The 27677-nt window shown below is 39.7% G+C and overlaps 1 protein-coding gene across 2 annotated transcripts in view; it reads right to left on the minus strand.

The window, feature by feature from the left end:
• Positions 1 to 27677, minus strand: part of klg (klingon) — a 473422-nt gene that overhangs the window by 9783 nt on the left and 435962 nt on the right. For both annotated transcript variants that reach the window (XM_083111405.1, XM_083111404.1), the window contains exons 7-8: positions 9499 to 9673; positions 31 to 161 (exon numbers count right to left, since the gene is read on the minus strand). In XM_083111405.1, coding sequence (XP_082967531.1) covers positions 31 to 161; positions 9499 to 9673 — 306 coding nt within the window. The remainder of the gene's footprint in view (positions 1 to 30; positions 162 to 9498; positions 9674 to 27677) is intronic.

Raw genomic sequence — 27677 nt, forward strand, 5'->3', positions numbered from 1 at the left:
ATGGAAAACAAAATCTGTTAAGGAGCTTACCTGGGGTAACTTCCTGTAGAGAACTTTGACTTCATGTACTGGTGGATAACTCTGAACAGCCCACGTCAGATTGTACGTATCTCTGGCCCTACCCATGTGGGGGCTCAGGATATCAGCTCTGCCCGCTCTTCCTGAAAAATACAAGATAAACATTCATATTTAGTATGCTTGAAAAGTTTTACAACTCTTCATATAATTCACTATCACAATAAGAAAGAGAATGGTAATATTCAGTGGAAAAATCCGACGTGAGGAATGTTTTCAGGGAGTCTACGGTTCAACGAATTATCTTTCCTACATGGTAAATCAAATCAATCCTAATCAAAGAGTCCCGGGATCGATACCTGGTGGAGACACATAGTCCTTTCGATCTTACTATAAACTGTAGATGCAGACCCGATTAGCTTATCCGTGCATAAAGTGAACTTAAGAGAACAAACTTCAAAAGATTGCTGAATGGCCCAATCCAACAAACTTCCATTTCCATGGAAATATTCTAACAGTAAGTCTACGGCTCGATTACATCAACAATGAATCCGTTTCCAGCAAAAATACCAAGCGATTCTACAACAATGGAGCATAGAGTTCTGCTCACATCTACAAGAACATTGCTCAAAGGAAGCAATGAACCATACTCGGTACACTCTGAACGCCCTTGCATAGTAATCAACCTAGGGACTTTGACAGCAAACCCAATATTTTACATTTTGCAACTTATCAACCGACTCTGCTCATATTTCCTTTGTCTACCTTGCTTCTCCATAGTTTACAGAAAGCGCACATTGACTTCCTAAGAATATATTCCCAGTCATGTATGGAAGACAATAGATATGGAACAAAGCAAGGCATGGATCATCGATGTTGCGGTTGCAGACACAAGAGATACTGAAGGGTAAGAGCATGACGTATTGGTTTTGCCGGACTACAAGATGGACAGGTTCGACATTTACATGTAATCCCTTAGGTAACTGGCATTTAGCACCTTGACAATTATTTCTCTTTCTTCTGGGCAGCCGAGTGTAGCGGTTCGATGTTTCAACAGCGACCAGGAAAAGGCAAATGGAATCTATAACCTAACTGTAGCAAGTAAACATGTTATCTGATGTGGATATGTATAAATACTACTCAAGAGATGTGTATAATGAATTTGCATAAAGTCTAAAGGGTGTTGCTGTCTAGATAGATAATCCATTATGCAATTTTCTTCATGAATGGTGGCTTTAATCTATATTCGGTATGGTCACCATCAATTAATGTGAGAATATGTTAATTTCATGTCTTTACTATCAGCCATCATTAAGATTAGATCGTGAAATATTCTAAATTATCCACATTCTATCTATATCTGGCATGAAAACAATGTAAGCTCTATCAAGATGTGATGTGACATAGCCTATTCTCAATCCATTCAAGAATAAGATACCGTGTATATTTTTTAAAGGTTAGTTTCTAAATCATGGTTATATCAGACAGAGCATTAGCCAGAACGCTGACAGTCAAGTTGACGGAACTAATTAGGTGTGAAATAACACACTTAGAAGAAACACTAGACTATCTACAGTACTAGTAGATAGGAAAAGGAGTGATGTGTTATAACTAGACCTAAAATAGGCTCTAAAAATCCTGAAATAGGTTCTAAAAATCGTAAAATAGGTTCTAAAAACCTTAAATTAGGCTCGATAAATCCTGAAATAGGTTGCAAAAAGACTCAATTTGGTATAAAATTCCTGAAAAATACTGATTAGATACAATCTTTGAAAACGCAATTTCACAAGAATCGTAATAACCAAATATTAATTTTCTAAACAAATTTTCATTTCTTTATATCATTTTCAAAATTATCTATAAAGTATTATAATACTGCACTTGTGCTGTTAGAAAAAGTTACTTGGATTTCCTTGAATTCCAGTAATTACAGTGAATTATTGGCTCCGGAAATTATTCATGAATTTTGGCAAAACATGAAAAAGGTACAAGCGGATGTTTTCTCTATTTCAAATTTTTCTCCATAGAATTGAATTTTTTTGGTACATTGGAATCATACAAGCTCTTTATATTTTTAATATTTGTGTGTGTTGAAGGGAGGGTGAGAGTCGGTAATACGTAAGGTTGGAATAGAGAAAACATATGGTAGTATCCTTGAATTTTTGGAAAGTTCGCCTTGAAAATCAGGAATTATACTTGAATTTTCCCATGCTCCTAGTGAACACCATGATTATTTTTGCGTTATCCACACTCAAACTCCGCTTTTTGTCTGTGAGGATCATTTCATGTGCTGAATATCTTTCAACAGAAACATGGTCAGTAGTGCAAATTTGAATACTGAAACATTACATAGCAAGGCGTGAATGCCAAAAAGGACCAAACTGACACGAGAGTGAGCAAGTCGTCACAGATCAGAAGTTTGCACTTGGGACTGTGCAGGCAGTAGAGACGATTGGGTGCCAAAACTGATGGGGAGGGGGGGGGGGGGCAAGGACAGTTTACTTTATCTTAGTAGGCAAGGCTTAGCATTAAGCGTCTATAGTGCAGGGGTAAAAAGTAGGGGGGAACTGTCCCCTTTCGCCCCACTGTCTGGAAGTAACAGTGACGTCAGACATTTTTAAGTTTTATTTAAAGCTTTGATAAACATCATATACTTGGAGGGAGGAAAATCGACGGAAAACATGTTTCAAACACGCCAGTCGTTGAATTATTTCGCCACCAAACCTAGTAAATACCTCTGTGAGATATAAAAATCCTGTAAAACCTAAGGAAAATATAAAAACATTAAAAAATGGTTTAATTTAGGCACATAAACCAAAACTAGATTCTAATAAGCAAAATATGTTATTATAGGCACTATAAAACTTCTTCAGTTATTTCGTTTTTTAATGAAACGCTGATATAACTTGTTATTTCTTATTTACCTCCAAAGGGAAAAAATAGATTAAAACTGCAGTGTAAACAGTGTCACGTCATTGGTTATCATCCGACAAATTTTGAAGATTTCGTCAGAGTAAGGACAGAAGAAACTTCAAATACAGGATAATGTAGCAATGTAATATCAGAGTACCTTTAAAAGTGCAAACATTTAAGAAACCTGCCGACATACGTGGCGAAGTGGTTAGCACAGCGCTCTATGACTCCAGGAGTCCCGGGTGTGAATCCCAGCCTAGGCATGGATGTTCATCCTGAGTGTCCCTTCATCAATTTATACCATATCATCACTCACATTCATCTTCACGATTAGTAAAAAGTGGAAGAAAAGTGATGTAAAATAAACAAACTCAATCAATTAATTTAAGAAACCTGCAGTAACTCACTAAGCTCTACTGCTGAAATGCACAAAATTGTTTTGCTTGTAAAACAATTCTGCACACTTTTTGCTACCCTTTTGGATGCTTACAACTGAGACTACAAAGAGTATAATAATTAAGTGATGAGCCCATCCTCAATCTTAGAAACTGGTAAATCCCAATATTTAATATGGTAAATCGTGTTCGAGAAGTGGCAAACACGAGAGTTTCTAGTGAGGTAACTTATTAGAATCAAAGCTGTCTATGCTCCACACTTGACCCACTAAGCATTAAGACATTGTTCAGCGGGAGACCTTTCCAACCGAGCAGAACCTCGCACGCTCTGATTTTCGCCAAACTTCGAAACTCTAAACTGCTTGACTAGTATTATTAATATTTATAGATTGTTAAGCACACCGCTAACCGAGGGTGGAGTGGCGAGGCTGCAGGAGGAACTTTGGAACGGTTTCAATACAAGGGTTAAGCTCAATATGCTTTAATACTCTTGAAGATGTACAGCAAGGTACAAGCACTAGCAGATCGTAAGCCATGGATCTGACATGAATGGTTGGGATGGAAATAGCATATTGTTAAGCGAGCACACAGAGAGAGAAAGAGAAAGAGAGAGAGAGAGAGAGAGAGAGAGAGAGAGAAAGATAGAGAGAGAGAGAGGGAGAGTACACAAGCACTTAAAATTTCTCTTTGGAGTAAACACGAAAAACTAAGGATCATTCAAAGAAGACTTTGAGTTTCATTTTATCCACAGATACGTAGGTTAATTTGGACTGGATTTACAGTTTAAAATGGGATCCGAACAACTGTGTGTCTCAACCGGGTATCGAACCCGGGACCATCCAAACCTTTATATGACTTTCCTCTACCTAAAAAGGCTAAAGAAAACAATTGCATCAGAAGAAAACTGTGTACAGGAAAATTTACTGGGAGAAATGTTTTTATGGCGTCCTTTCAGTTTGCACCATAATGTCAACTTCTCTTCCACGTAGTACACCCTGAACTGCATTCAGACACAGCCATGGAATGCAACTACACGTTCTATTTGTCTGATGGACGTTCTCGTCTTTTCGCCGACATATCCCACCGTGCCTATTGCCTATTGCCAAACTTTTTGTGAGGAGTGTATAAAGTAATTGAGGCGTTGCGGATACGAATGGCGAACTCAACAAACGTTCATTGTGAGGGAAATTTGTTTCAAGTTGTGAGGCACGGGGAAAACTCATCGAAAAACTTTGGAAATCACGCAGGAAATTTTCCGATCTACTCTTACCACGTTTTTGTGGAGTTCGCACTATGCCTGACAACTTTAAACGCACTTCCCTCACAATGTACGTTTCTTGAGTTCGCCCTTCGTATCCGCAACGCCTCAATTCTATTTTACTTCTTCCTTATACCTTATTGTATTCTAGGTTAATCGCAACGATAAAGATGAATGGTTAATCAATGAAGTAGGTCAAGGAACAATCACCTACCTTACCCAAAATTCAAACCTACACTAACCATTCCGCTTTAACTGGGGGCAGTAGGAGCACGAAGGCTTGTAAAAACACTGGATGCAACACGTGTCAGAATGGTAGTCTATTGGTAACTGAGGCTTGGATGGACAAGAAACTGAACGAGTGGTTAACGTGATGAATTCGCATTCCGAATAGGTAGGTTCAAACGTCTTCGGCCAGCCGTACCTTTCATTAGCCACACCAGAGAAGTGTTGAGGCTTCAACGAATACCACACACACTTCTTACCATGGACTTTGATCTTGTCCATTCGAGGCCTCCCCGATGGCATAGTGGTAAGGTAAATCAAATGGATTCCTGTGTTCGATAGCCGTAGTGGTTTGGATCCCTCTTGAAACTGTAAGTTCAGTCCCAATTAGCCTATCTATGCATAAAGTGGACTTAAATCAACAACCCAAGATGTCATCGTTCACCTAAAGACTGCTCGTCTGTCTTATTGTGTCTCGGGTAACAGTGGAAGAGAGCGACAGTTACTGCTTGGTTGAAGATACTAGCAGCTGGAGTAAGAGGTTTTAGGTTGGAATGTTGCTTTAAAAACATATAAAATGGAATAAAAGGAGCTGTGTATCGTTGCTATCACTTCCACTTTTTGGTGGGTCTGTGACGTGGGAAATCTACAACCCAAATTGTTTAGAAGAATTACAGAAGTTTGCAAAAAACATAGCTACCTGTGTCTTTTATAATAGCAGTAATCAGTGCGATCAGTGGTGTGCCCAAGGGAGGGGAAGGGTTGGTAGGGGCCATGACCCTCCAAAAACAAAAAAACGCCGAAGGCAGGAAAATATGGCAAAAATGAGGGCAGACTACTAAAAAATATATATATACGGAACCCTACCTTTCGAAAACTTCAAGAATTAATTTATATCTAATATGTAAGGACAGTGTCCCTATGCTGACACACCTTACAATTTACCTTCAAACATTCACTCCCAAAGGTTAGAAAAGGTTAGAAATGTCACAGTAAAAGACAGGGGGGAGTGCATAGTCGATCCTGAACGTTCAGTACAACATGCGTCTTTGAGCTCGACGCTTTCATGCATTTTATATATGCAAATCGTAACCTGAAGTGCGAGTAAGTCAAAAGTCAGCCTTCACGTTATGCTAAATGGACAGTAATGAAGTCAATATGGAAATATGATACCATTGTTGGGACCAGCACATGTCTTTTCCACGCCGAACGGGGACAGGACATCTAAATGGATACCGCACAAAGCGGAAACACCTTTTGACAAAGTGAACAATAAAAGATGCATCAACTCGCTCCGGCTCATCCTGTCAAACCCTCAACGGCAGATCCCTCGATGTAACCTCTTCCAGCGTTCTTTTGACAACGGCGCCCCCCCCCCCCCCCTCCAAAAGGGCCCCTCTCCTCCCTGCCTTTTGTTTTCATGCGACAAGTTGTTCTGTTTCGATTGTCAACGCGTCGGGTCGGTCACAGACGAAGACGAAACAATCAGTCTTTCTATTTTTCTTTCATTTCCTCTCCGTGTTCCTCCCTACTTCGCCTGTCACTACCAGTTTTCGCCCCCAGATTGTCCCTCAATGGGATCGCAAGAGGATCCCTCCCGAAAGAAATATTAGCCAAGTCAGCCAAGTAGAGCAGGATCAATCAGAGTAAATTCGCCTTCGACTTGCAACCACTCAGAGTCCCTTTCAGGAGCTTCTCCATCCGTCATTCAATCGCTTTCTCCTCACTCTCAGCACTTGTTTGGGTGCAGCATAATTTGTGGCCACTTTCGTAAGAAATCGAATATGGGAAAAGAAGTCCACGACTCCTATAGCTTACGGATGTCTGACCTGAAAGTTCCTCGAAATCGATATCAGCATTAACAAGCAATAAGCTACTAAGGATAACCAAGACTGATTCTGTATGGCATTACTAAAAATGCTACTTAAACCATCTGCCTGTGGGTTTAAGATGCCGCTGTACCTTGTCAAACAAGGCTTCTTCAAAAATTCACCTAATTTCGAAAAACAACACTGAAACGTTACAAGTTGTTTAGAATTTCTCAAGTAAATTTTCGTACCAATTACTTTCCTTCCCAGGCACCGCAAGACTATAGTTTATCACACACACATATCATGAAAGGACGCCAAGTTAGAAGTAATTGCCAATCTTTGATTGATTAATTTGGTTGATTTAGTCCCTTTTCTACAACTTTTCCCTAATCACGTCGATGGGATGACTGATGAAATTGATTAAGGGACACCCATGCCGGGATTCAAACCCGCGACACCTGGCGTCGAATCGCGCTGTGCTAACCGCATGATCTATTACGGTAATGATGTAATCAATGCGACATCGAAGTGCAGTTGTTTTCGGTTTGAAATAACACGATTGCCATCACCCTCCCTATTCTCCTGATTTGGCCATCTGTGCTTTTTTTCTCTCTTCCCTTGAATAAAGAAGTCAAAGCATAAAGGATGGATATTTGCATCAGTTGCGACTGTGTTGGACAGCATGAAGAGAGAGGTATATCAGAAGACATTGCAAGAACAGAAACTCTGAAACAGAATCGCTGACCTTTCAAGATGATGGTGGCCATTAAAATCTCAGGGTAATTAATTCGTTGCCATGGAGACATTTGGGAAATTTTTGTTAAAATCTAGTATAAGCATACTTCCTCAAAAGAAAAGGGAATATTGAGAATATTGTGTGTGAAAGAAAAAAACCCTGTGAAAACACCAACCAATTTCTAACCCATGTGAAGAGGTCACTGCATGTTATCGATTGATAATACACAAATTGAGTCATATACGTAATTTTAATGCTTGCAGGCTCAACCAAGGAGCATACCAAAAACAGCAATGTAGAAAATTTGATAATTTCAAGAGAGGAGCACTACCAAACATGTCACTCCTAAGAAGAGGAGTCGATAATATTGGCGCAAAAGCTGGCTTCCACACTTCTGCAGCAATGCTGTAGCCTTTTATTTCATGAAAGCCATCTCCCCTCCACCTCTTCCTCCCCTAACTCCGGGAAGAGTCGGAACAAAGGCAGAATGTCGTAGCAGCGTAGAAGTCACTCGCTCCCGTGACATTCTTACGCTGAGAAGCGCCGTCACTTTACGATCCTCATAAACTTCTGAAAAGCCCTGGCGCTTGGGATGACACTGGAAGCCACACGCCGCCCTACGTGAGGTATTGGCTTCCACATTACCCCGGGAAAAGACAGAGCGTCGTTCACAGAAGCAAAAGTTATTTCAAAGAGATTTTTCTACCCTATTTTATTGCGTGTCTGTGCGTGAGATTACTCTCTCATTCTCCTGCAAGGTTTGTTCATTGATGTCGTCTCGAACGAACACGAGAATTGTGACGTCATTTTACTAAATTGAAAATAATAAAAGAAGTATTTTTGCTGGTAGGTGTTTACACACACACACAAGCAAAGCACTCAGTTTCCTCTATAAAACAGGATTCTCCTTAATATGTCTGTCTTTTTGTTGTCATGTATTTGTTAATGTAAGTGTGTCTAAATATGCCAACCTAACTTGTGCCTTTTCTGATAGAAACTATCTATTTGGGGCGACTCAACGAAGTGCTCGAATTGTACGTATGTATCTAGCTCAAGTCCTCGCTTGGTAGGTTTGACGAACAAGTGTGTGTAACAATGAATATAGACACACGAACGCTGCAGCTTTGCATCAATAACGTCGTCAAATCAAAGTTAGTGATATGACAATGTGGGGGAGGAGATAATTTCATGGAGGGGAGACATATTTAAAGTCCACCCCTTCTCGCAAAACAACATGTGGAAATGCGTGTTTTGGGGTATTAGTGTGTTTATTTATGAAATACTTTTCTTCTTTTCTTGGGAATAATAAAGAACGTGGTGTTACTACTGGAAAGAACAATGTGAACTGATTCTTAATTTGAAAACACTGGAAATCATTTGCCCACAGATGCATATTAAGAGGTAACAAAGAAAACACGTGGAAATGTATTTCAAGTTCAGTTTCTATACTTATGGATAGGTTCATAGGGACTTGTTGCTATCGAGGAGGATCTTTAACGAAGTTAAAGTTATCGTTATAATATGCTCTCGAAAAGATGAAGCACTGTAATATGGAAAGAATTTCTGCAAATGAACTTATTTTGCTTTTTACACAGAATCTGTACTTTTAGAGCCACCACAAACAAAAGAATATTCGGTCGAAAGCCTTCGTTCATCTTCCCCTCCATTCCTTCACCTCGGCCCACTCTGTACCTCCTTTCCAAGCGTGATAGATTTGTTTTATTTTACTTCGCTTCTTGTGCAATTTTGGCTAATTTGCGAAGATGGGGATGAGTGATGACGTGATGAAATTTATGAATGGACACTCACAAACATCCATGCTCAGGCCGGGATTCGAACCAGGGGGCCCTGCCGTCGTAGCGCGATGTGCTAACCACACCGCCACGGTGGCCGACTTTTCCACGCGTGAGTACGATGCGCAGGTCCTTTTGCCTGTGGCCCCATTCTACAAAGCAAAATCGGGATATGGGGATAAATAAGAAAGATATGCCCGGACTAACCGTGACATCTGGATACCGGAATGCATATGGACCAGAATGCGTCCCCACTCTACACACACTAAACATGTTATAAAGTGCATTGTGTAAGCCAAACATTAGAATTCTATCATACTGACCAATAAACATTAATCAAAATTTTCCTTACCTGACAATTCCATATATTGCTTTGCAGTTCCAAGGCTGTTGTCGGCTACGCAACTATAGTTTCCAAAATCTGATTCTTGGAGGTTCTGTATTGTTAATGTGTGTTTGTTGCCTCTGCTGCCCATTGTTATTCTCTCCGAAGGCATCACGGGGAAAGTGTTCCTAAACCACTTCACCTGAAAAACAAAGAGACAAGATATTCAATATAAATGTGCAATTAAGGGAAAAGTGGATGTCTATAAAAATACAATACAGTGAAAATAGGAGTTGTTACAAAACGCTAAAAAATCAATACTCTCCTAGATAAAAATAAAAATGATTACTTTTAGGTTGATTTCAATATATAGGATGTTTACATGAGATAGATGATAGAGCCATGCGCTGTCCGGGATTCAAACTGAGAACACTCGGAGGCAAGATCCTGAGTCGAACACTCAACATGCTCGACCTAAGATCGCCTACCCTCGGCAGTCAGACAGCATGCCGACATTTTCCGTAAATGATTATTATTCAGCCTACTTTTTAACATGCTTTTCAATTACATTGCACTTCTTTCCAGTTTCTTACAACAGACCCTCAACACATTCAACACAAACAACTATATATTACCCAGCAATCGAATCCAAAACCCCTGATGTAGTTCTCTGAGATGACCACTGTGCCACGAGGACGATTACCGACTGGAAAACCCCATCTCTCAGGGAGCTTTCACACTGAAGCGACATGCGACACAGATCCCTTCAATCTAAAGCAAAAACATTCACCGCGCATGCGCGAACAACAAACCTAAGCGATACGATGCATGGGATTCAGAAAACGATCCAGTCCGAGCGACACGGGTCGTGTGTCCCTTCGGTCTGAAAGGCCCCAGAGCTTAAGTTCGACTCCCGAGTGCATTTTAACCTTCAGTTCAACCTAAAACTACATCGAGCCCCGATTAGCGTACCTGTGCATAAAGTGAACAGAAAACAAACTTTACCAAACTAATACCTTCCTTTCCAAACTCCGAAATTTTCATGACAATGGCAGGACAGAAAATGGGCTACGACTGCGGAAGAATTGGCCACATCCCAGGAGCAATGCCCGAATTCCCTTTAAGCCGTGTATCTTGGTAAGGAAGTTCGCCCAGCTGGGAAGTACAAGAAAGAGCAGAAGAGAGAAAGCGAAGAGCAACGAAGATCTGGAAAGAGAGAGAGAGAGAAGACAATTTTCTGGCACGTTTGCACAACCCAGACGCAAAGGGGGGATTCTAACGTCCCTTCCCGGTGGTGTTTCTCAACTTGCACAAACTCTCGCTCCCCTCCTCATCTCGCCCCCTCCCCCCTTTGCCATAAAAGCCAGGTTTTATTTCGGCTCCTCCAACGGTGAGTGGTTCTTATGACTGATGGTGTTTAAATAAGAGTTTCTCTCCTGTTCCGCCAATTTATTTCTCTGCAGGTTGGGTTAAGGAGCCAGTGCCTCTCCCCCTTTTTCTCTCTGAGGGACGTGGCGGGACCTATGGGTCCCAAACGTTGGGCCCTTTTGTTCCGGCGCCTTTGTTGCCAACAATTACACAATGTTCTAATGAGACCTGCATTTTTTTTAAGGACAGGTTCTGCACTGCAACCTGCATATTTTCCGGTCTTTAGAATTACGCTTCATATCAGCGAAGGATTTTCATCTTCCACCGACCTCTGTGTCGGAGTGTTTAGCACAGCGCGCTACGACGCCAGGGGTCCGGGGTTCGAATCCCGATCTCGGAATTGGCGTTCTCTGCGAGTGTTCATCTGGAACCAACAAAGTAACACCAGACGTGGTTTTATGTACATTAACTTCGTTCTTCCAGTAGATGGAGAAAAGCACATTCAGGGTCACAAATGTCAATTGTGTTATTCTCTAAGTGAATGGCACACCGATCATATTATTTAGGGACTCCCCGATGGCGCAGTGGTCGCGTCGTCGCGTGGTAATCAAGAGGTCCCTGGTTCTATACCCGGTGGAGGCACATAGTGCTTCGGATCCCGCTTTAAACTGTAGGTCCAGCCCCGATTAGCCTTACTGTGCATAAAGCTGACTTAAAACACGAAATCAATCAATCAAACAAACAATCACATTAACTACAGTAAATCTCTAAAGATACGGATATATGACAAACTCTTTGTCCAAGATGATACGATTGAATTAATTTTATTATAGATAATTAAAATTCCATGATTCACTTCTGCATCCTTGCTCTCGTTGACTGATGCTTGAACACAGGAATTCTCTCTAGGAAAGCGAAGTGTTTCCACAGAATTGCTTCGAGCTATCTACTTCTCCAACTTTAATGTTACATCAACGTCAACGAAACGAGAAAGCGATCTCCTTTAGCGTGACCAGCTCTTGCGTCTGACTCCATCTGTAGTATCCAGGTCAGTCACTAATATGGCTCTGTATCTTCCCATTTACACAAAGCTGAAAATAATTCTTGTTTAAATTCTGAATATTGGGAAGGTTTTAATAATTAATGTATAGGACTGTGGTTGTTATTGCGTATATACTACAAATTCGAACATTTTCAATTATCTGCTTCAGTGGTCACGTATATCAAGATTCTCTCCCTCTCTGTTTCTATTTGTATCTCTCCCTTTCGCTTCCCTCTTTCACTTTTCTCTTATATTCTTCCTATTCTTCTCTATCTTTCTTTCTCTCAATTTATTTCATTCTTTTCTACCTTTGGTCTCTATTCCTTTCTCTTTTTTATTTCTATTTACTTCTTTATGTCTCTTTTTCTCTTTCTACCATCCTTTGTTCCTTTCTACCTCTCTGTCTTCCTCTGTTTCTCTTTCTATCTGTCTCTCTCATTTTCTCTTTCGTGCATCCTCTGTTCCTTTCTACATCTCTGACTTCCTCATTTTATCTTTCTTTCTATCTGTCTCTCTCTTTCTCTTTCGTTCTGTCTTTCTCTTTCTTTCTGTCTCTCTTTCTTTCTGCCTCTCTCTCTTTCTACCATCCTTTGTTTCTTTCTACCTCTCTGTCTTCCTCTGTTTCTCTTTATTTCTTGCTCTCATTGTCTCTCTTTCTATGTCTCTCTTTCTCTCTCTCTATTTCTTTCTATTAGCCTATCTCTTCTATTTCTTTCTATCTGTCTCTCTCTCTTTCTCTTTCATTCTTTCTGTCCCTCTGTCTCTTTCTCTTTCATTCTATCTCTCTCTCTGTCTCTTTCTTGCATTCTCTGTTCCTTTCAACCTGTCTTCCTCTGTTTCCATTTCTTTCTATCTGTCTCTCTCCCTTTTCTCTTTCTTGCATCCTCTGTTTCGTTTTACCTATCTGTAGTTGTTGTACAGTTCATGGTATAAGGTCCAACAACTTTAATACAGCACCTACGTTCTTTATTATACCCACTATACTCTGTCCCAGGACTCTCGGGAGCACGCGAACGAAAACAAGTCTTGGCGCACGTAGTGACTCAAAGGGTCTGGACCAATGAACACGTGAGAGGGTAACCGAGTGCATGGAGGGTGAAAAATGCGGCTGCAGCCGTTTGCTTTTCTCCCTCGCTTTCTCTACCGTTATGCTCGTGCTTGAAGCACAGATTCCTGAAACAGAGTATACATTCCTACGTGCAAGATTTCTGCCCAGTCAATGGAATTCCTCAGAAGCCACGTGTAATTGTTTACATTGATTTCATTCTTACACAGGACAGAGTATAGGTACTTCTGCATTTACTCTGTTATCCTGAATAAACCCTTCACTGTTTACTGCCGTGTGGATAAAAAAAAAAATAGAACAAGATTTGTCACCTGCAAACACCCTGCTTGACAAATAGCACTAGAAAACTCGAACCCTCTTCTGCAAATTTTCTACGGGCACTTTTTTCGCAAGTCCTACGAGGCAGAACCGAGAAAAGACTAATTTTCAGTTTCGAAACGGCACTTTTTACACATTTAATTGGCACAGGATCAATGAGCCATAAATATAAACCATACTAGCCTTACACCCCCTCCCCCTGTGAACTCTGTTCTCCTCCCTCCTCTCCGCTCCCCTCTTTTTCATTGCAGATTCTGCAGTCTGTAAACGTTTATTGGTGTTCCCTTTCCATTAGTCGCCACCCTATTCCCCTTTTTTCTTTCGTTTTCACGTCTCGGAAAACTTCCACGGTCGTTCTATTTTACGAGACGCTATTTTAAACTGAAAGTAGGTTGGGGGAAGCAACAACTAGGGTCCACTTTCGAATAAACGCCATTAAGTATTTATGCGTCTTAAAAACACTAGTGTTAAAAAGACGGGAGAGGCAATGAGCTCAAAATTTTACCCTCTCTCACTCCTCCAGACTGTTCCTCGGCCTTACTGTTCTCCTCAGGGGATAATCCCTTGTTCTTTTTCTTCTTGCATATTATCTTGCTTTGTTTCTGTGCAATTGAGCAACTGTTCCTATGAGGGAAGACTTATATTGTCAAATTCGAAAATATCGACATACAACATGCTACTGATACTAAGTAGATGCCATAATTGGTGTAATACATTACTTCATCAAATGTCAAAAGGCCTCTATACCTGGCGCCATTGTCCAATGGTGCAAAAACACCAAACATGGTGTTGATCAAGGCCAATTCTGAAGTAACAATCTTTTACACCAAGTCTACTTATAAAAACTACGCCTGCTATTAATTTGCACCATTTTAAACTCTGTAGGGTTCATATCGGTTAATTCGCAATGGTCTAATAGTAGTATTATCTTTATTTGAAGCCTAAAATGTGCATATTTTTAAATGTTAATACATATCAATTGTATTGTTCTAGCTGTTTTCGCCCAGAGTGTCGCTTTCCATAACTGATGCAGGAGTTCAATTTTAAAAATCCAATAAGTACCAAATTGAGTTATGGTAAATTCCGCCTTCTTCTGTATATGCGTACATAACTCCTGCTTGCAACAGACTACACTAGGAGACAGAAAATCAGGCATCCTGCAGAGGTTGCGGTGTTGCCACGTTGATGCTACAACGTAGTAAGAAAATCATGCATTTTCATAACATTCCAGTTCCGAACACAGCCGAAGTCGACCCGATGCTCACCCGATCTCAAGTCGGCCACACTGCCGCTATGGATGATGGGAAAACAGCGGCCTCAGGTGATTGAACCGACGGCGATCATTGGCTGAGATTTCTTTTGGAGCATTCGCTTTACTCGATTTCCTACTCCATTTATTATTTACATTCTCATCTGTAATGTATGTGTTATACATAGACGTATCCTCCGAAATCTCATCTCTACATTGATGTACGATGCACATCATAATTTTGTTTCGTGATTGCTCTCACAGTAATTAAAGCTACCCCTTCCGAAGGAAAATAGTTTTGAAATGGATAGGAAGAAAGCACGTGTTTATTTGCTTAGACTCAGTCCCAGCGCGTCGTCTGCTGTAACGTCACACTATTGGACTCCATTGTTTCACACCGACCGCACCTGTACGTACAAAACCTGGTAGATACAAAGGAAAACTGGATACCGAAGCGGCGAATTCCTAGGGGGACAATTCCACCTTACGCTTGATTTGCGGAGACGTGGATGCGATTCTTATCTGCACGTACTTCTTGCTGGTAGCGAAAGCTGAGTCCACCTTTATTTAACTAGTGCAAAAATATTTTTCCAATTTTTTCCAAAACGAAGCACGCGACCGGAGGGGCAAAAATACTATCTTCCCTGGCCCCCCCTGCCCCGGTTCCGACGTCCCTGAAAACAGCATCAATATTTTTCCAAAGGATGGTCGAAACGCTCTATTTCACTTAGGCAACACTGCGCCGTGAACGTTGCCATATCTGGCGCATTAACTAGCGATTCTTGACCTAACCTGCGTTTGCTTCTTTTTCACACGTGGCACCAGCGCATTCGTAGAGCGCTGCGGCCGAACTTCATTGTGCTACGAAGTCAATACAACACGGCTCTCGCGTTAACAATGAAACAACAATTATTCTGAACAATAGGTTCGGGCTGTTGGATTTACCTTGTGTTGTAAGTTTGATGTAGGAATGAAACAGGACGAGGAAAAAAGTGCGTAGATGAAAAGAACAACGAAATGCGTGCATTTGCATGAACACGCAGCGCCAGAAACTCCAATAAAGTGATTAGAACGTGGAGGTATTTGGACATCTGCTGCCCGCGGCGTTTCACATGCGGAGAGTTTGCACACATCATGCTGCTAAAGTAGATAGAAGCGTGAGCCGAAATGGAACTCATATATCCCCTCCTCGGGCCTCGCTCATAATCTACGCTGGAGAGAAGAGAGAGAGAGAGAGAGAGAGAGAGAGAGAGAGAGAGAGAGAGAGAGAGAGAGAGAGAGAGAGAGAGAGAGAGAGAGAGCCCTTTGGACTGCTTAATATCACCTGCAGAATCACGTTCAGATTTGCACTACACTTTCCGCAGGGGTATTTGGCGAATTATTTGGAATTAATTGAAAAGAGCATGGGATTCGTATCGGTAGTATGGCGCTTAGCATTCATGCTGCAAAGCCGAAGTTCCTGGTTTCGAGTCCCGGTCAAGGTAAGGCGCTTATTTCTCTTGTCCATTTATTTCATTCACTTTCGTTTTCTTAACCACATGAGTTAATCGAGACGATGAAGATAAACTGATGAAATACTATTATGGTACCCTGGTTCGAACCTAGGACCTCTGGCTTCGTAGCTCATTAAGCTAACGGTTGTGTCACAGAGGCCGATTATTTCATTATCAAAAATCTGTTTTTGAAATTAGCATAAAAAACTAAAACACAGTAAGTTAAAACACAATATGAAACCGGGAACGTAATATTACGAGGTCAAAAAATCCTAAAAAAAGATGTGTATACAAATTGTCCACAATATTTTGTTGACATAAAAGCAAAGCTGAAATTATACTCGGCTGTACGTAAGGTTTTTCAAGCCCATACTGTTTAAAAGAAAGTAATGATGATGGAAAATTTGCTTATGCGTCTCTTTGTTGGTAACTGAGAACAACATCGCTCAATTTCCATTGTTGACTCTACCTCTGGAGAACATTGTTCAAAATCCACGGCAATACGGCCTAGAATTCCAAGCAACAACAAATATCTAACAGTCCTTGGTTCTCAAGATAGTTAATATTGAAATTACGTGACATGAACACTTATGCTCAAATATACTGGTACGTTATATAGGGATTAAGAGTGTGTTACTTTATTTGAAGCTTTGAACAGAGTAAAGTAAAAAAGTAAAGTGCTCCCCTGTGCTATGCACCACGCCATGAAGATGTATAGGGGTAAGGTAAATGTTTGAACAGAGTGCATACGTATATTCTATAGATTCATACACATATGTGTAGATTGTGACTTGTGCCCTTACAGAAGCATCGAATGCAAGGACCGGATCAGCTGTTATTGTTCAAACCATAGTATCTCTATATTCTACCAGGATATACTTTCACCAGTTTTCCATGTTCCATCATGCATGTCGCTAGCTATTATAGTTCCAGAGATAAAATAAATCACATGACATCTGTTTCTCCACCAACGGATAATGTAACAGGACAATCGGATCTATTTGATTGAGACAGTTGAATGGATAGGCTATATTGTTTCAAGTCTACTGAAAAATATTCAACAAAACAAGCATTCGGAACACTAGCTCTGTGATAGTAATAAAACGCACTACATCGATTCTTCATAGTGTATAGAATAAATCTTTCTGTACAGCTATAGACTCTATATCAAGCATTATATCAAAGCAAGGCTATACTCGTCTTGCAGTATGTTGCATTTAAATAGTGCTGCATGGAGAGAGGATTTCGATCAAGCGCCAAATAGTTCGTACGGATGACGCTAGACAGCGTACGGATCAAGAGTTTCTTCGCTCTCAACGCTTTAACAGGCAAAACAAGCGATACGCACCCAGTAGTCTGCGATAGTAGTCTCTCAAATATAGATTATGGAGTGGAAGACAGTGAAATTAAAATTTAAGTGATCATAGTTATCATCTCCATGTTAAAATGCAGTTTTGTCTATGTTACCAATACAATGATACATGAAAATGAAGTAGATGATTGTGGGCTGAAACTACCAAAGCTGATATTTTTACATGCATATGTATCTACCATTATTGTCACTGTGAGTCACTCGAGACAGCGAATAATAATTTATAATCTACACGTTCTCAATTCCAAAGTTATTACTGGGAAAACATACACTATTATACTGTATAACAACAACGATCTTTAGCAGGCATATTCGAACCTGTTATCGATACTCTGTAATATGACTCTCTATACACAAAGGTTCAAGATTGTCGTTATAGCGAGGTCAAAATATGCATAAAGATTACCTAACTTTATGAGTTCATGTGCCCTGATCAAATCTCGAGTTTCAGTAAGTATGAGCTCCATAAAAGTCCATCTTGGTTCACAGATAAGAACAGAAAACACTTTATCCAAATATGAAATTAAAGCTACGTTCCCTGGGCCTTCCTCCTCCCAACAGACTAAAATTTTACAACCTTTATATTCTTGTCAGTGTGTTACGATAGCTCTTCTTGAGGGAAAGAAATATTCAGGAAGTTTCAAGTGGAAAAGTTGGGACGCGGAACTCTCAAAAGTAGCAGCTTATGTCTGGAGTTTTCCGAAATGGTGACAAATTATTTTTTCATGACTTGAAGGCATGGACTGATAAGGACTAGTTCTCGTGCGGGATTCTGAAGTTATAGACTGTATAATGAATATGTTACTTGGAAGGCAAGGACATTAAGGCATATCGTACCGCAAAGATAGTCTAAGTGTTGAGAGAGATGTTTTGCATATCTCAGCGGTTTCTTCTCCCAGTTTAAGTAAAATGCATCCTAAACAGTTTTCGGATTAATTTGTCTTAGGTACGGTTCAAGTCTGTCACCTTCAAGGCTTCTTACATGTTGAGGCTATGTTGAAGCAAGTTGCGACATGTCACAGATCTTTGGTTAAGGTTGTGATAGCAAATGCATCGTAACGAGTGACGGTTATTAGAGGGGGGCGTGCCCTTCCCCGACTTTTTGCTCCCGTACAATGGCCTCTTAATGCTAAACCTTGTCTACCAAGGAAAAGGAGACTGTCCTTGACTTCCACCCTCCCCCCCTCCCCCGGCCCCAGTTTTGACACTCAATCGCCGCTACTGTATCGTAATTATCGTAATGGTAGTTCGTTTTGGTTCTTTAAAATTAGTATTTGAAATTTGGAAGTAAGAATTACTTTTTAATAAAACTTACTATACCTTTAAAGTCATCTCTGGCATAGCCTAATCGTTCATGTTGTTTCTAGGACATGAAATTAGGTGATTCGGGTTGAGTATGCTGGTGCCATGTGTGGGAAAAGTAAGCTGAACGAAGATCACAAGGATTGTTTTTTTCAGCGAACAGTGTAGCAACATTCACCATACAGTGTTGCCTAGCGCAGGTGTGAACCCAGTATCCGGATTGTGAATTCACAAAATTTTTAAGACGAAGAACGAATAGAAAATCTGCTGATGTAGCCTTGATCTATAAGGGGCTTTATTGGAAACTAAATTCAGATTCTCCCTTTAATGCGATTCGTTTGTTCTGGTTGCATGCAAAGTGTTCAGTGTATATTTTGCTATGGCTTATTCCGGTCTTTACAAAGGTCACGGAATATTGTGTGGTTGAAATAAATTATTGTCACGTGTATTAATGTGCATTGGTTCAAGAGAGAAAAGAGACAAACATACACACACAGACAGAGGAAGAGAGTAAATATACTGCTTATACATTTTGTGTATAAAATATATACTGTAAGTATCTATGAACCTTAAGAATACTTCACTGTTTTTTCTAACCCTCGTGTGTCATTGCTTCCATAATTTTTTTATAGTTTCAAGTAATTTCCGAATGAATTTCATGGACATTTTTTCTAAAATTCCAAGAAAGTATTTCAGTGTAAAAAATACCTCATAATGTTATTTACGTTAAGTACTATTTCCTAACTTTTTTTCGGAATGATTATTGAAAGTTGAAATTGTTGCTTATTGGCAACACTGTAGGTGGGTGGCGTGACCTTGACTGGATAGTTTTCGTGGCATTTAGTTTAGTATAAACAGATCATAAAGTTCAGCTACGTTCCTCATAATTGTTTATTTAAAAGCAAATTAAGTCTTCCATTCCTTAAAATTTAGTGTTTTCTAGAAAGGCAGGGTGGTCCATAAGAATGGGAACAACCATTTAAAACAAACACGGGTGATGAAACACGAATATAACATACCATACATAATTTAGGGAAGTGGGAAACCGGATAGGGCATCTCACCAATATGGTGACAATCTTAGAAAGGTAGGCATGTGATATGTAAAAATAGGCTAGAAGTTCATCCACTAAACAGTGAATTGCTAGCATTCAGCCTGACGTGTTGATCAAGGTTCACAAGGACTGCGAGCGACGCTTGCGGAGTGAACACATGTGTTAGATAAAGGCTGGTAGTCTTTCCAGGCAAATAAGGCGTACCAACGCACAGTGATCCGGTATGCGAAAAAAATCGGCAAAAATCAGGAGCTCCCTATTTAACCCCTAAATGAATACAAATGTGTAAGATTACCATCTTTAAGGTAAAATGACATTTTTGGTCCACAGAATATACATGAGATTGATTATTTTCATTTTTATACAAAGAAGTATAATTTTGGCCTATTTCAATACACACTTGAAACCACTGTAAAACTAAACGATACACTTGGAAACCGAAATCCATTTCCAGAAATAGATTAAATAATAACAAAAATAATAAAAATAAGGATTATAATGATAGTAATAAAATAATAATAATAATAATAATAATAATAGTAATAATAAATGTGAAAAGTATCGTTAAAATGAATTTATGCGCAATAAATGTTTAAAGCGAGGAAAATAGACTTCCTATCAAATCACTTTCAAGATAAATAAATATATTTTAAGGGATTAAATAATATTTATTTACTAGTTCCGATATCTTTCCTTCTTCCTTTAAATGTACTTTGGTTGTGAATGCGAGTTCCTTAGACGTATTTTCCCGGTGATGCTCTTCAGTTCATCACCTATTATTTCTGTCGCTACTTTCACAAAACTGATAATCTGCTTTTGAGATTGCATACAGTTAATAAAAAGCAACTACAAACACCACATTTTTTTATAAGTCAACTGAAATTATTTGTAAGAAAATTATCTTCTTTTCAGCAACAGTTTTCATATCCTTAAAATACTTTGCTGCAGCACCGCGATACATCAACACTAAAGATCTTAACACAATCTTAAGCGATATTTTTAAAATTTATAGAATCTAACACGAATGAAACAAATTATTATTAATCTGATAATATCTATCTTCATCAGATTTTTCAGGAATAATGTTTCGTGGATTTCTATGACACACCATTACCATTAACCCGCAAGGACGCGTGAATGGGTAAAAATGACCCAAAAGATTTTTGAAATATTTCTTTCATCTTTATCAGAGAGTGCCTGAGGCGACCCTTCTCAGTAAACACTTTCGAATGTCATGACCTTAAATCAGCTATGACGCATAGTTAGTTGCCCTCACAGGGCCGTAGAAACATCGCCTGTGTAAATTTCACCCACACGTGTGCTCCTGCGTTTCAGTTTGGTATTTAAACATGATCTTTTCTCTCATTTTTATCAATTGTGAAATACAATAATAATGTACAAAATTAATACAATTAATTTAACCAATAGAGATATTGTTAATCAAATGCTTTAATGTAATCATAACTCGGACGAAGTAACTTTACTTCTGGGTAATATTTACACAGCCGAGTCTTTGGAGAAAATTTTAGGGAGGGTGTTGATGAAGGTTTTGGGAGGTGTTAGGGACGTTTGAATAAATTTCTGTTACACTGCACTACTTCTATGTGTATTAATCATCAGCTGATCGCGAAATCGGAGACGACCTATTGTCCTAGCGCGGGCACACGTGACCACGTTTGATTCAGGGTTGCCAGCTGACCCATTAACAACGGAGCACACGTTCACAAATAAGCTAAATTTGTCAAAAATTGCAAAAAGTAGCAAAACTTTTCTCCCGTGCCGTTTTCACAATACTTTAAAGTATCCTTTGCTTTGGAAATCGTCGCGTGAAATAGCAGCGAACGCTATGTTTTACCCCAAGATAACTTTTGTATTTTCAAGTCAAAAATAGAAACATTATATTTTATTGTAATCCAAATATGTGTTCTTCTTCTGTGCATTACTGAGAAGTTGTGAGTCTACCTAGCACAATTATATTGTCCGGCGAAAAAATAATACTACAACTCTTAAAAATAAGTACAAAATGTAGTCCGAAAATTCCATTTTCACGAAACGCCATTTTGAGGCCTGAAATGAAGAACAAATAAAAAATTTAGAGAAATTTTTTTATGGCAGTATATGTGAGTATCAGTTGTTTATATTGGCTTGTTCAATTTTGCCCACTGCCGTAGAGTTAGGCAACACTCATAGCTAACCCATTGCAGGGAAGCCAGTATATTAGGATATAGGTGTCTCATTTTTAATGCCGTTGACTGTACTTTGTTTGGACAACTGGTGTTAATCCTTAACTGGTGTGGTACGGGTCAAAAGGCTGTCGAGCGTGAATTTCCGTTTCTATAGCTTATGAGTTTTCCGGTAGAGGGCTCTGGTTCTCAGTAGCTGAATATAGTTGCAGTGTGTATTGACAGCAGCTGCCACCTGACATGTGCAGTTGATTGTTTTCGTATAATAGCAAGTTCGGGTCAATCTGACCCACACCACATCGTTTACGTTATCATTTTTTTGTGGGGTTTGTTGCTATGGCGCGTGACGTGAACAACAATTTGGCCAACGATTGTGACGCTATACGTCGTTTGATTGAAAATGAAGAGTCACATGATAATGTGGAAGTTGATAGTGATGATTCTGAGCTTGTAAGAAGTGGAAACAGCATGTTATAATCCTCTACGTCTCTTGTTTCCCCTTTAATACCAAAGAAGTGAGACGAGGATTGTCTTATCGGCGCAGTGGATGATCATATATTAGGTACTTAAAGTATACAATTGGAACTTAATATTCGTAACCCAATATTTATTACAAAACATATTAGTACTTATACTTTCCAAATACAATTAATTCAACAGAAATGTCTATGGATTATCTCCCATTTATCCTAGTTTAATTTGTCCCATTTGATAGTCAGCAGTCAGTAAGTAAAGGCTACACGAGTCAGAGCAAATCGCAACCCAGCCCAAAACCCCCCAAACAGCCAACATGACCCGGAGCAATCCACCAAAAAATCTAAACTAAAACAATTTCCTTTTCTTGCACTTTTAAGAACTCAAAATAAATCAATAGACTTTAGGTAAATTACACCCGGCCATGAGGGCCTATAAAGGGCGATAGACTGTAATGCAATATACTCAGCCTGTGCAGCCAGTGTCCAGTACGTCAGAAGTCTCTCGTAGTCGGCAAGGATCTGCCACGCTAAACTTCTCGCTCGACCAGCGCAGAAGCCCAGCCAATGGCAGAACCTTCCAGAGTCACCTGTCTGTTGAGTCTCCATCCGTCATTCATGAGCAGTATTACACTATGGGCTTACAATGTGTACTGTGAGATTTTGCCTATATTGTGACCCAAGTTAAGTGATGCATAAAAAAAGAACTTCTCTAATCATAAACAATTTATGAATGTCAGTGTCTTTATTCATGTTTGTTTTCTTAATTCCATATACTGAACAATTATCTTGAACATGAGTGAGTTCAGAATCTCCGTAAACAAGAAAAAATGGTAAATAATACTTGATAATTTTTTGAATATTTTTGTGTGAAGAATTTTAAGCTAAAATATATTTTGTATACTTAATTAACAATAATGTAATAAATAAAAAATAAATTTTATAATTATTTGATTATATACTCTCAAAATAAAGAAAATAAACCCTGGGTCATTTTGACCCGCACCACACCAGTCAAGGGTTAATTTGAAATTAAGTTGTAACTTTCATACAATTGGGGTCTCCCAGTTCCTTGCAAAAAGTATCTAACATGAACGCTTGTACTTATTCAATTAAATTCAAATTTTCCTTACTGACGGACGAGGTTCAGGGCGAGGTTCAGCTTCTAGCTGTTCTCCCACCTCAGTCTACTTCAATTGCCAGCGATCCAATCAGAACTATTCTGCCTTCTTTACTAGAAAATAAGCCTCCCCGATGGTGCAGTGGTAGCGTCGTCGCCTTGTAATCAAGGGGTCCCGGGTTCGATACCCGGTGGAGTCACATGGTGGTTCGGATCCCACTTTAAGCTGTAGGTCCAGTCACAATTAGCCTTACTGTGCATAAAGTGGACTTTAAACACCAACTCAATCAATCAAAATTACTAGAAAATAAGCCGTCACTGAAAGCAAACGGCCAAAAATATAAATATTAAAATATGTTCTGAGGTTATACGGAAAGTACTGTAAGTACATAAGTTCTTCCAAAAGTGACTTTTAGAAAGCTTATTTGCCTTTTTTCAGTCAAATTGGATCTTTTTTTACTGCATCTGTACATTGAGTATACTCGGGGTGTTGTCACAGCGATTTTTCAACCTTTAACGGCGCAATTTCAGAATAACATTGGCATAAAAGTCCAACGTCATATGGGGCGTTTTATGGTGACTTATTACAGCCATTTTCCCTGTATGATTCCAGCCCTTACCTTTCTAATATCCCCAGCATGCTTTTAATGACCTTCAACGAGCTCCGCGCAGGAAATTTTAATACAAACAGCCGTTCTTTAATACCCAGTTCAGCTGTGCTGCGTATATTCTTAAGGGGAAGCTTCATATACGTACGTTTCCTCCTGCAAGGATTGATTACTTCAGAAGAAGCCCATTAAAGATGACAACTGCAGTGTCCCATTGACAAGTGGGACATTTCTCAGACCATTTCAGAAGAAATTGCTATTTTTAGGATGGTTCTGCAGGATGGTAAATACAGGAATATAGATGTGTCATTTGATCTTCAGTTACTCCTTGAAATTTGATCATGAAGGTTACATTTCTATAACTTCAAGTACAGCCACAACTTGAAAAAAATTGGCCGGTGCTTCCCAGAAGGTCTTTATTGATCGACTAGCTGATTACCCGGCGTTGCCCGGGTATTTATTTATCCCAATCTTGTATTAGACAGGAAAATAATGAATTCTAACTATAGCGTAAAATGTAACTAATTTTAAATGTGATCGTGAATGTCACCAATTAGCTTAGCGACTCTGAAAACAATGGATTCGACACTAATCTAGGTCATTTGTGACATTTTATTTTTCACCCCCTCTCACCCCCCATGCCGATAGGTGATGAACTTGGAGTTGAACCGCATTGGGAGTGTCACGAGAACTATGGATTCCATTCGCAACACAGCCTGAATGTTAGACAACCCGAGAAACACTATCGTTGTGCAGATTGCATAGAGTCACGGATGTCTGTCTGTGCGGATTTTAATATCGGTGGTTCTTGATTATTTTTTCATGTCACCCCTTCCCAACCCACCCCTAGGGGTGCCAGAGGTGTCTTACCCCAAAATATTATTTCCAGATTGCAAGTGATACGTGTACCAAGTTTGGTTGAAATTGGTCCAGGCGTTCGAGAGTTATGCCGGAACAAACAAATATACACGCCAACACACACACACACACATACAGCCATTTATATATATATATATATATATATATATATATATATATATATATATATATACGGGAAGGATAAGCCACTTAACTAAATCAAAATTCAGGACTTCCTCACTCAATTTTTATAACTTATTCATTCATTACTCTACAAGAACTATACGGTTTCCGAGGACTAAAACAGCCTTACGGTTAAAAACTGAGGCTGCAAGAACTCAGCACACAGAGGGACAAATACACGTGGAAGTGAGGTTGACGTTTGGCTGCCTTTCATGAAAGTCAATCCTTACACCCCACCCCGATGGCTTAGTGGTAATGTCGTCGCTTTGTAATCGTATAAAACCCCATACAGGGTTGTTAGGGATCTTAATCTAGGCTATGCCAACCTAAAGGTACTCGCTTATGTGAGAGGTACTTTTATAGCATGGGGTAACACCCCTGAGAAATGAAGATAAATTGTACAACATTTAGGCTTTAAAACACTTCCTTTGACTGGACTGGCAGGGTCATGATGTAAGAGAAAAGTACGTTAGTTACCTCTGGTTCTAGACGTGAAGATCGTCCCCGACGGATCTCCTGTGCAGGCACGGTCCCTGAAATTAAACTCCACTCCTCGCGGTAACTTTTTGCGTATCAATCTATGACTCCGAACTCTAAGACATTCGTACTATATCTGACCTCGAGATCTTTTCACGCGATCTATTTAAGTGAGGTTCAAATTTCCGAACGTTAGCCGGCTGTGCACGTTCTATCCTGCACCCAACCGTTCTTCGAGTTAATGCTGACTTTTTCTTTTATTTCCTACTATTTCCTGTTAAACTCCCGTGCCTGATGATTCTCATATTTGAAGGTCGGCGACGTTATATGGAAGAGATCCAAGATTTGATGCCCAGTGGAGGCACATGGTGGTTCGGATTCCATTTTCAACTGTAGGTTCAGTCCTGATAAGCTTATCTGTGCGTAAAGTGGACTTAAAGCAAACTTGGAAAAAAAATGAGCAAGAATGATTGGCATTGAGGAAGGACATATACATCAAATGGAGTGGACAGGGTACTCTCCTGATCTAAACCCATACTTTTTGACGGCAACCTGGACGATTCCTGAGGTTCGAAAACCACTGATGTAAGTAGTGGCGTGCCCAAGGTGGAGGGTTGGTGAGGATCAACCCCCCCCCTTTCTTTGTCCAATATTACTTTAAAAAGAGAACATCAAAGAGAGGAAAATACGACAAAATTAAGGCTGACTACTAAAAAAAAGTATACGTAACCCCCTCACTTTCAAAAATCCTGGGCACGCCACTGGACATAACTACTGTACTGTACACGAGCACGTAAGTTTGTTATTGAGCTTTGTTTGCATAGTAATAATCACCATAACAAGATCACAGTGGCGGCGATTTGGTTCCAAAAGTGGGGGGGATAGGACAGTTTTTGTTTTCCCTTGGCAGATTAGGTTAACATAGTGCAGGAGCAAAAGTTCCAAAACGTGTGGGGGGGGGGGCAACTGCCTCCATCGCCTATCTTAATCGCCGCCACTGCAAGATCACGTTGCACTGAAGGGATTGCAATTCCAAATACAAATAACTGTTTCAAAGGGAGAATTCAAATTGATAGATACAAATAAGCAAATAACAAAATAATGCTAATTTGAATGAATTCCAAATGAACAACCACGTTCCAAAAAGAAAACTGAAGACACATAGTGGTTCGGATCTCACGAAGTCCAGCCCCGATTAGCCTTTCTGTGCGTAAAGCGGACTAAAACAAAATCAAGCAATCAAGGAGACTGATCATAGAGAAGATTCCAAGAAGAATTAAAATAAAACCACAATTAGAAAATTCAAAACTCAGTGAGGAAAATCAGGTAAGAATGCACAATTCAAAGTTGAAATGCAAGTTCCAAAACCATTTTAGATATGGAAACACTGACTGTCAAAAATAATGGCACTCTCGACAGGATAGTCTAAAGGGCTGCACCATGTCTGCTGCACGTGGCATTTCCAAGAGTGATGGATCGTCCCTTATCTATCGTGTCTGGCAGGAGCGTTGCCAGCGTTAGCCCACCTTCCTCCAAAATAACCTCCTGACCCATCCAAAGGCCCACGAAGGTTGTCCATGCGTTACACGTCCGCCCACTTGCGCAGCGGCCGGGGGAAAGAACAATGAACTTTGGCGCCAAAACATGTCAGAAACGTACGGAGGTCTATAATCATTAATGGTTGTGGGATAACAATAATTGGCCAAAATATACGTTGGGGATGTTCATAATTGAATTTCCCATTCCCTCTATCCGGAATTTTCTACCATAGCGTGTTGACTTACAATTTTTCACTGCCCAGATTTATTACCTACTGTGTATAATCTAACTGCTTGTGTGGACCATGCACCTAATGAGGGATGCGTTGTTCAAAATTAATTCAATTTAATCTTTTATCTCTGGGTACAAAAACGTGACGTACATTAAGCATACTACTGGTAAGAGTTTTCTGTTAGCAACAATAATAAAATAAACATTTTCAGATTTTGTTTAGTGTATTTACTGGTCCTGTGTAGGTCATGTAGCACGTATGGGAGGGGA

This window comes from Lepisma saccharinum, chromosome 25 (genome assembly GCF_977018435.1).
Source record: "Lepisma saccharinum chromosome 25, izLepSacc3.1, whole genome shotgun sequence".
NCBI lineage: Eukaryota > Metazoa > Arthropoda > Insecta > Zygentoma > Lepismatidae > Lepisma > Lepisma saccharinum.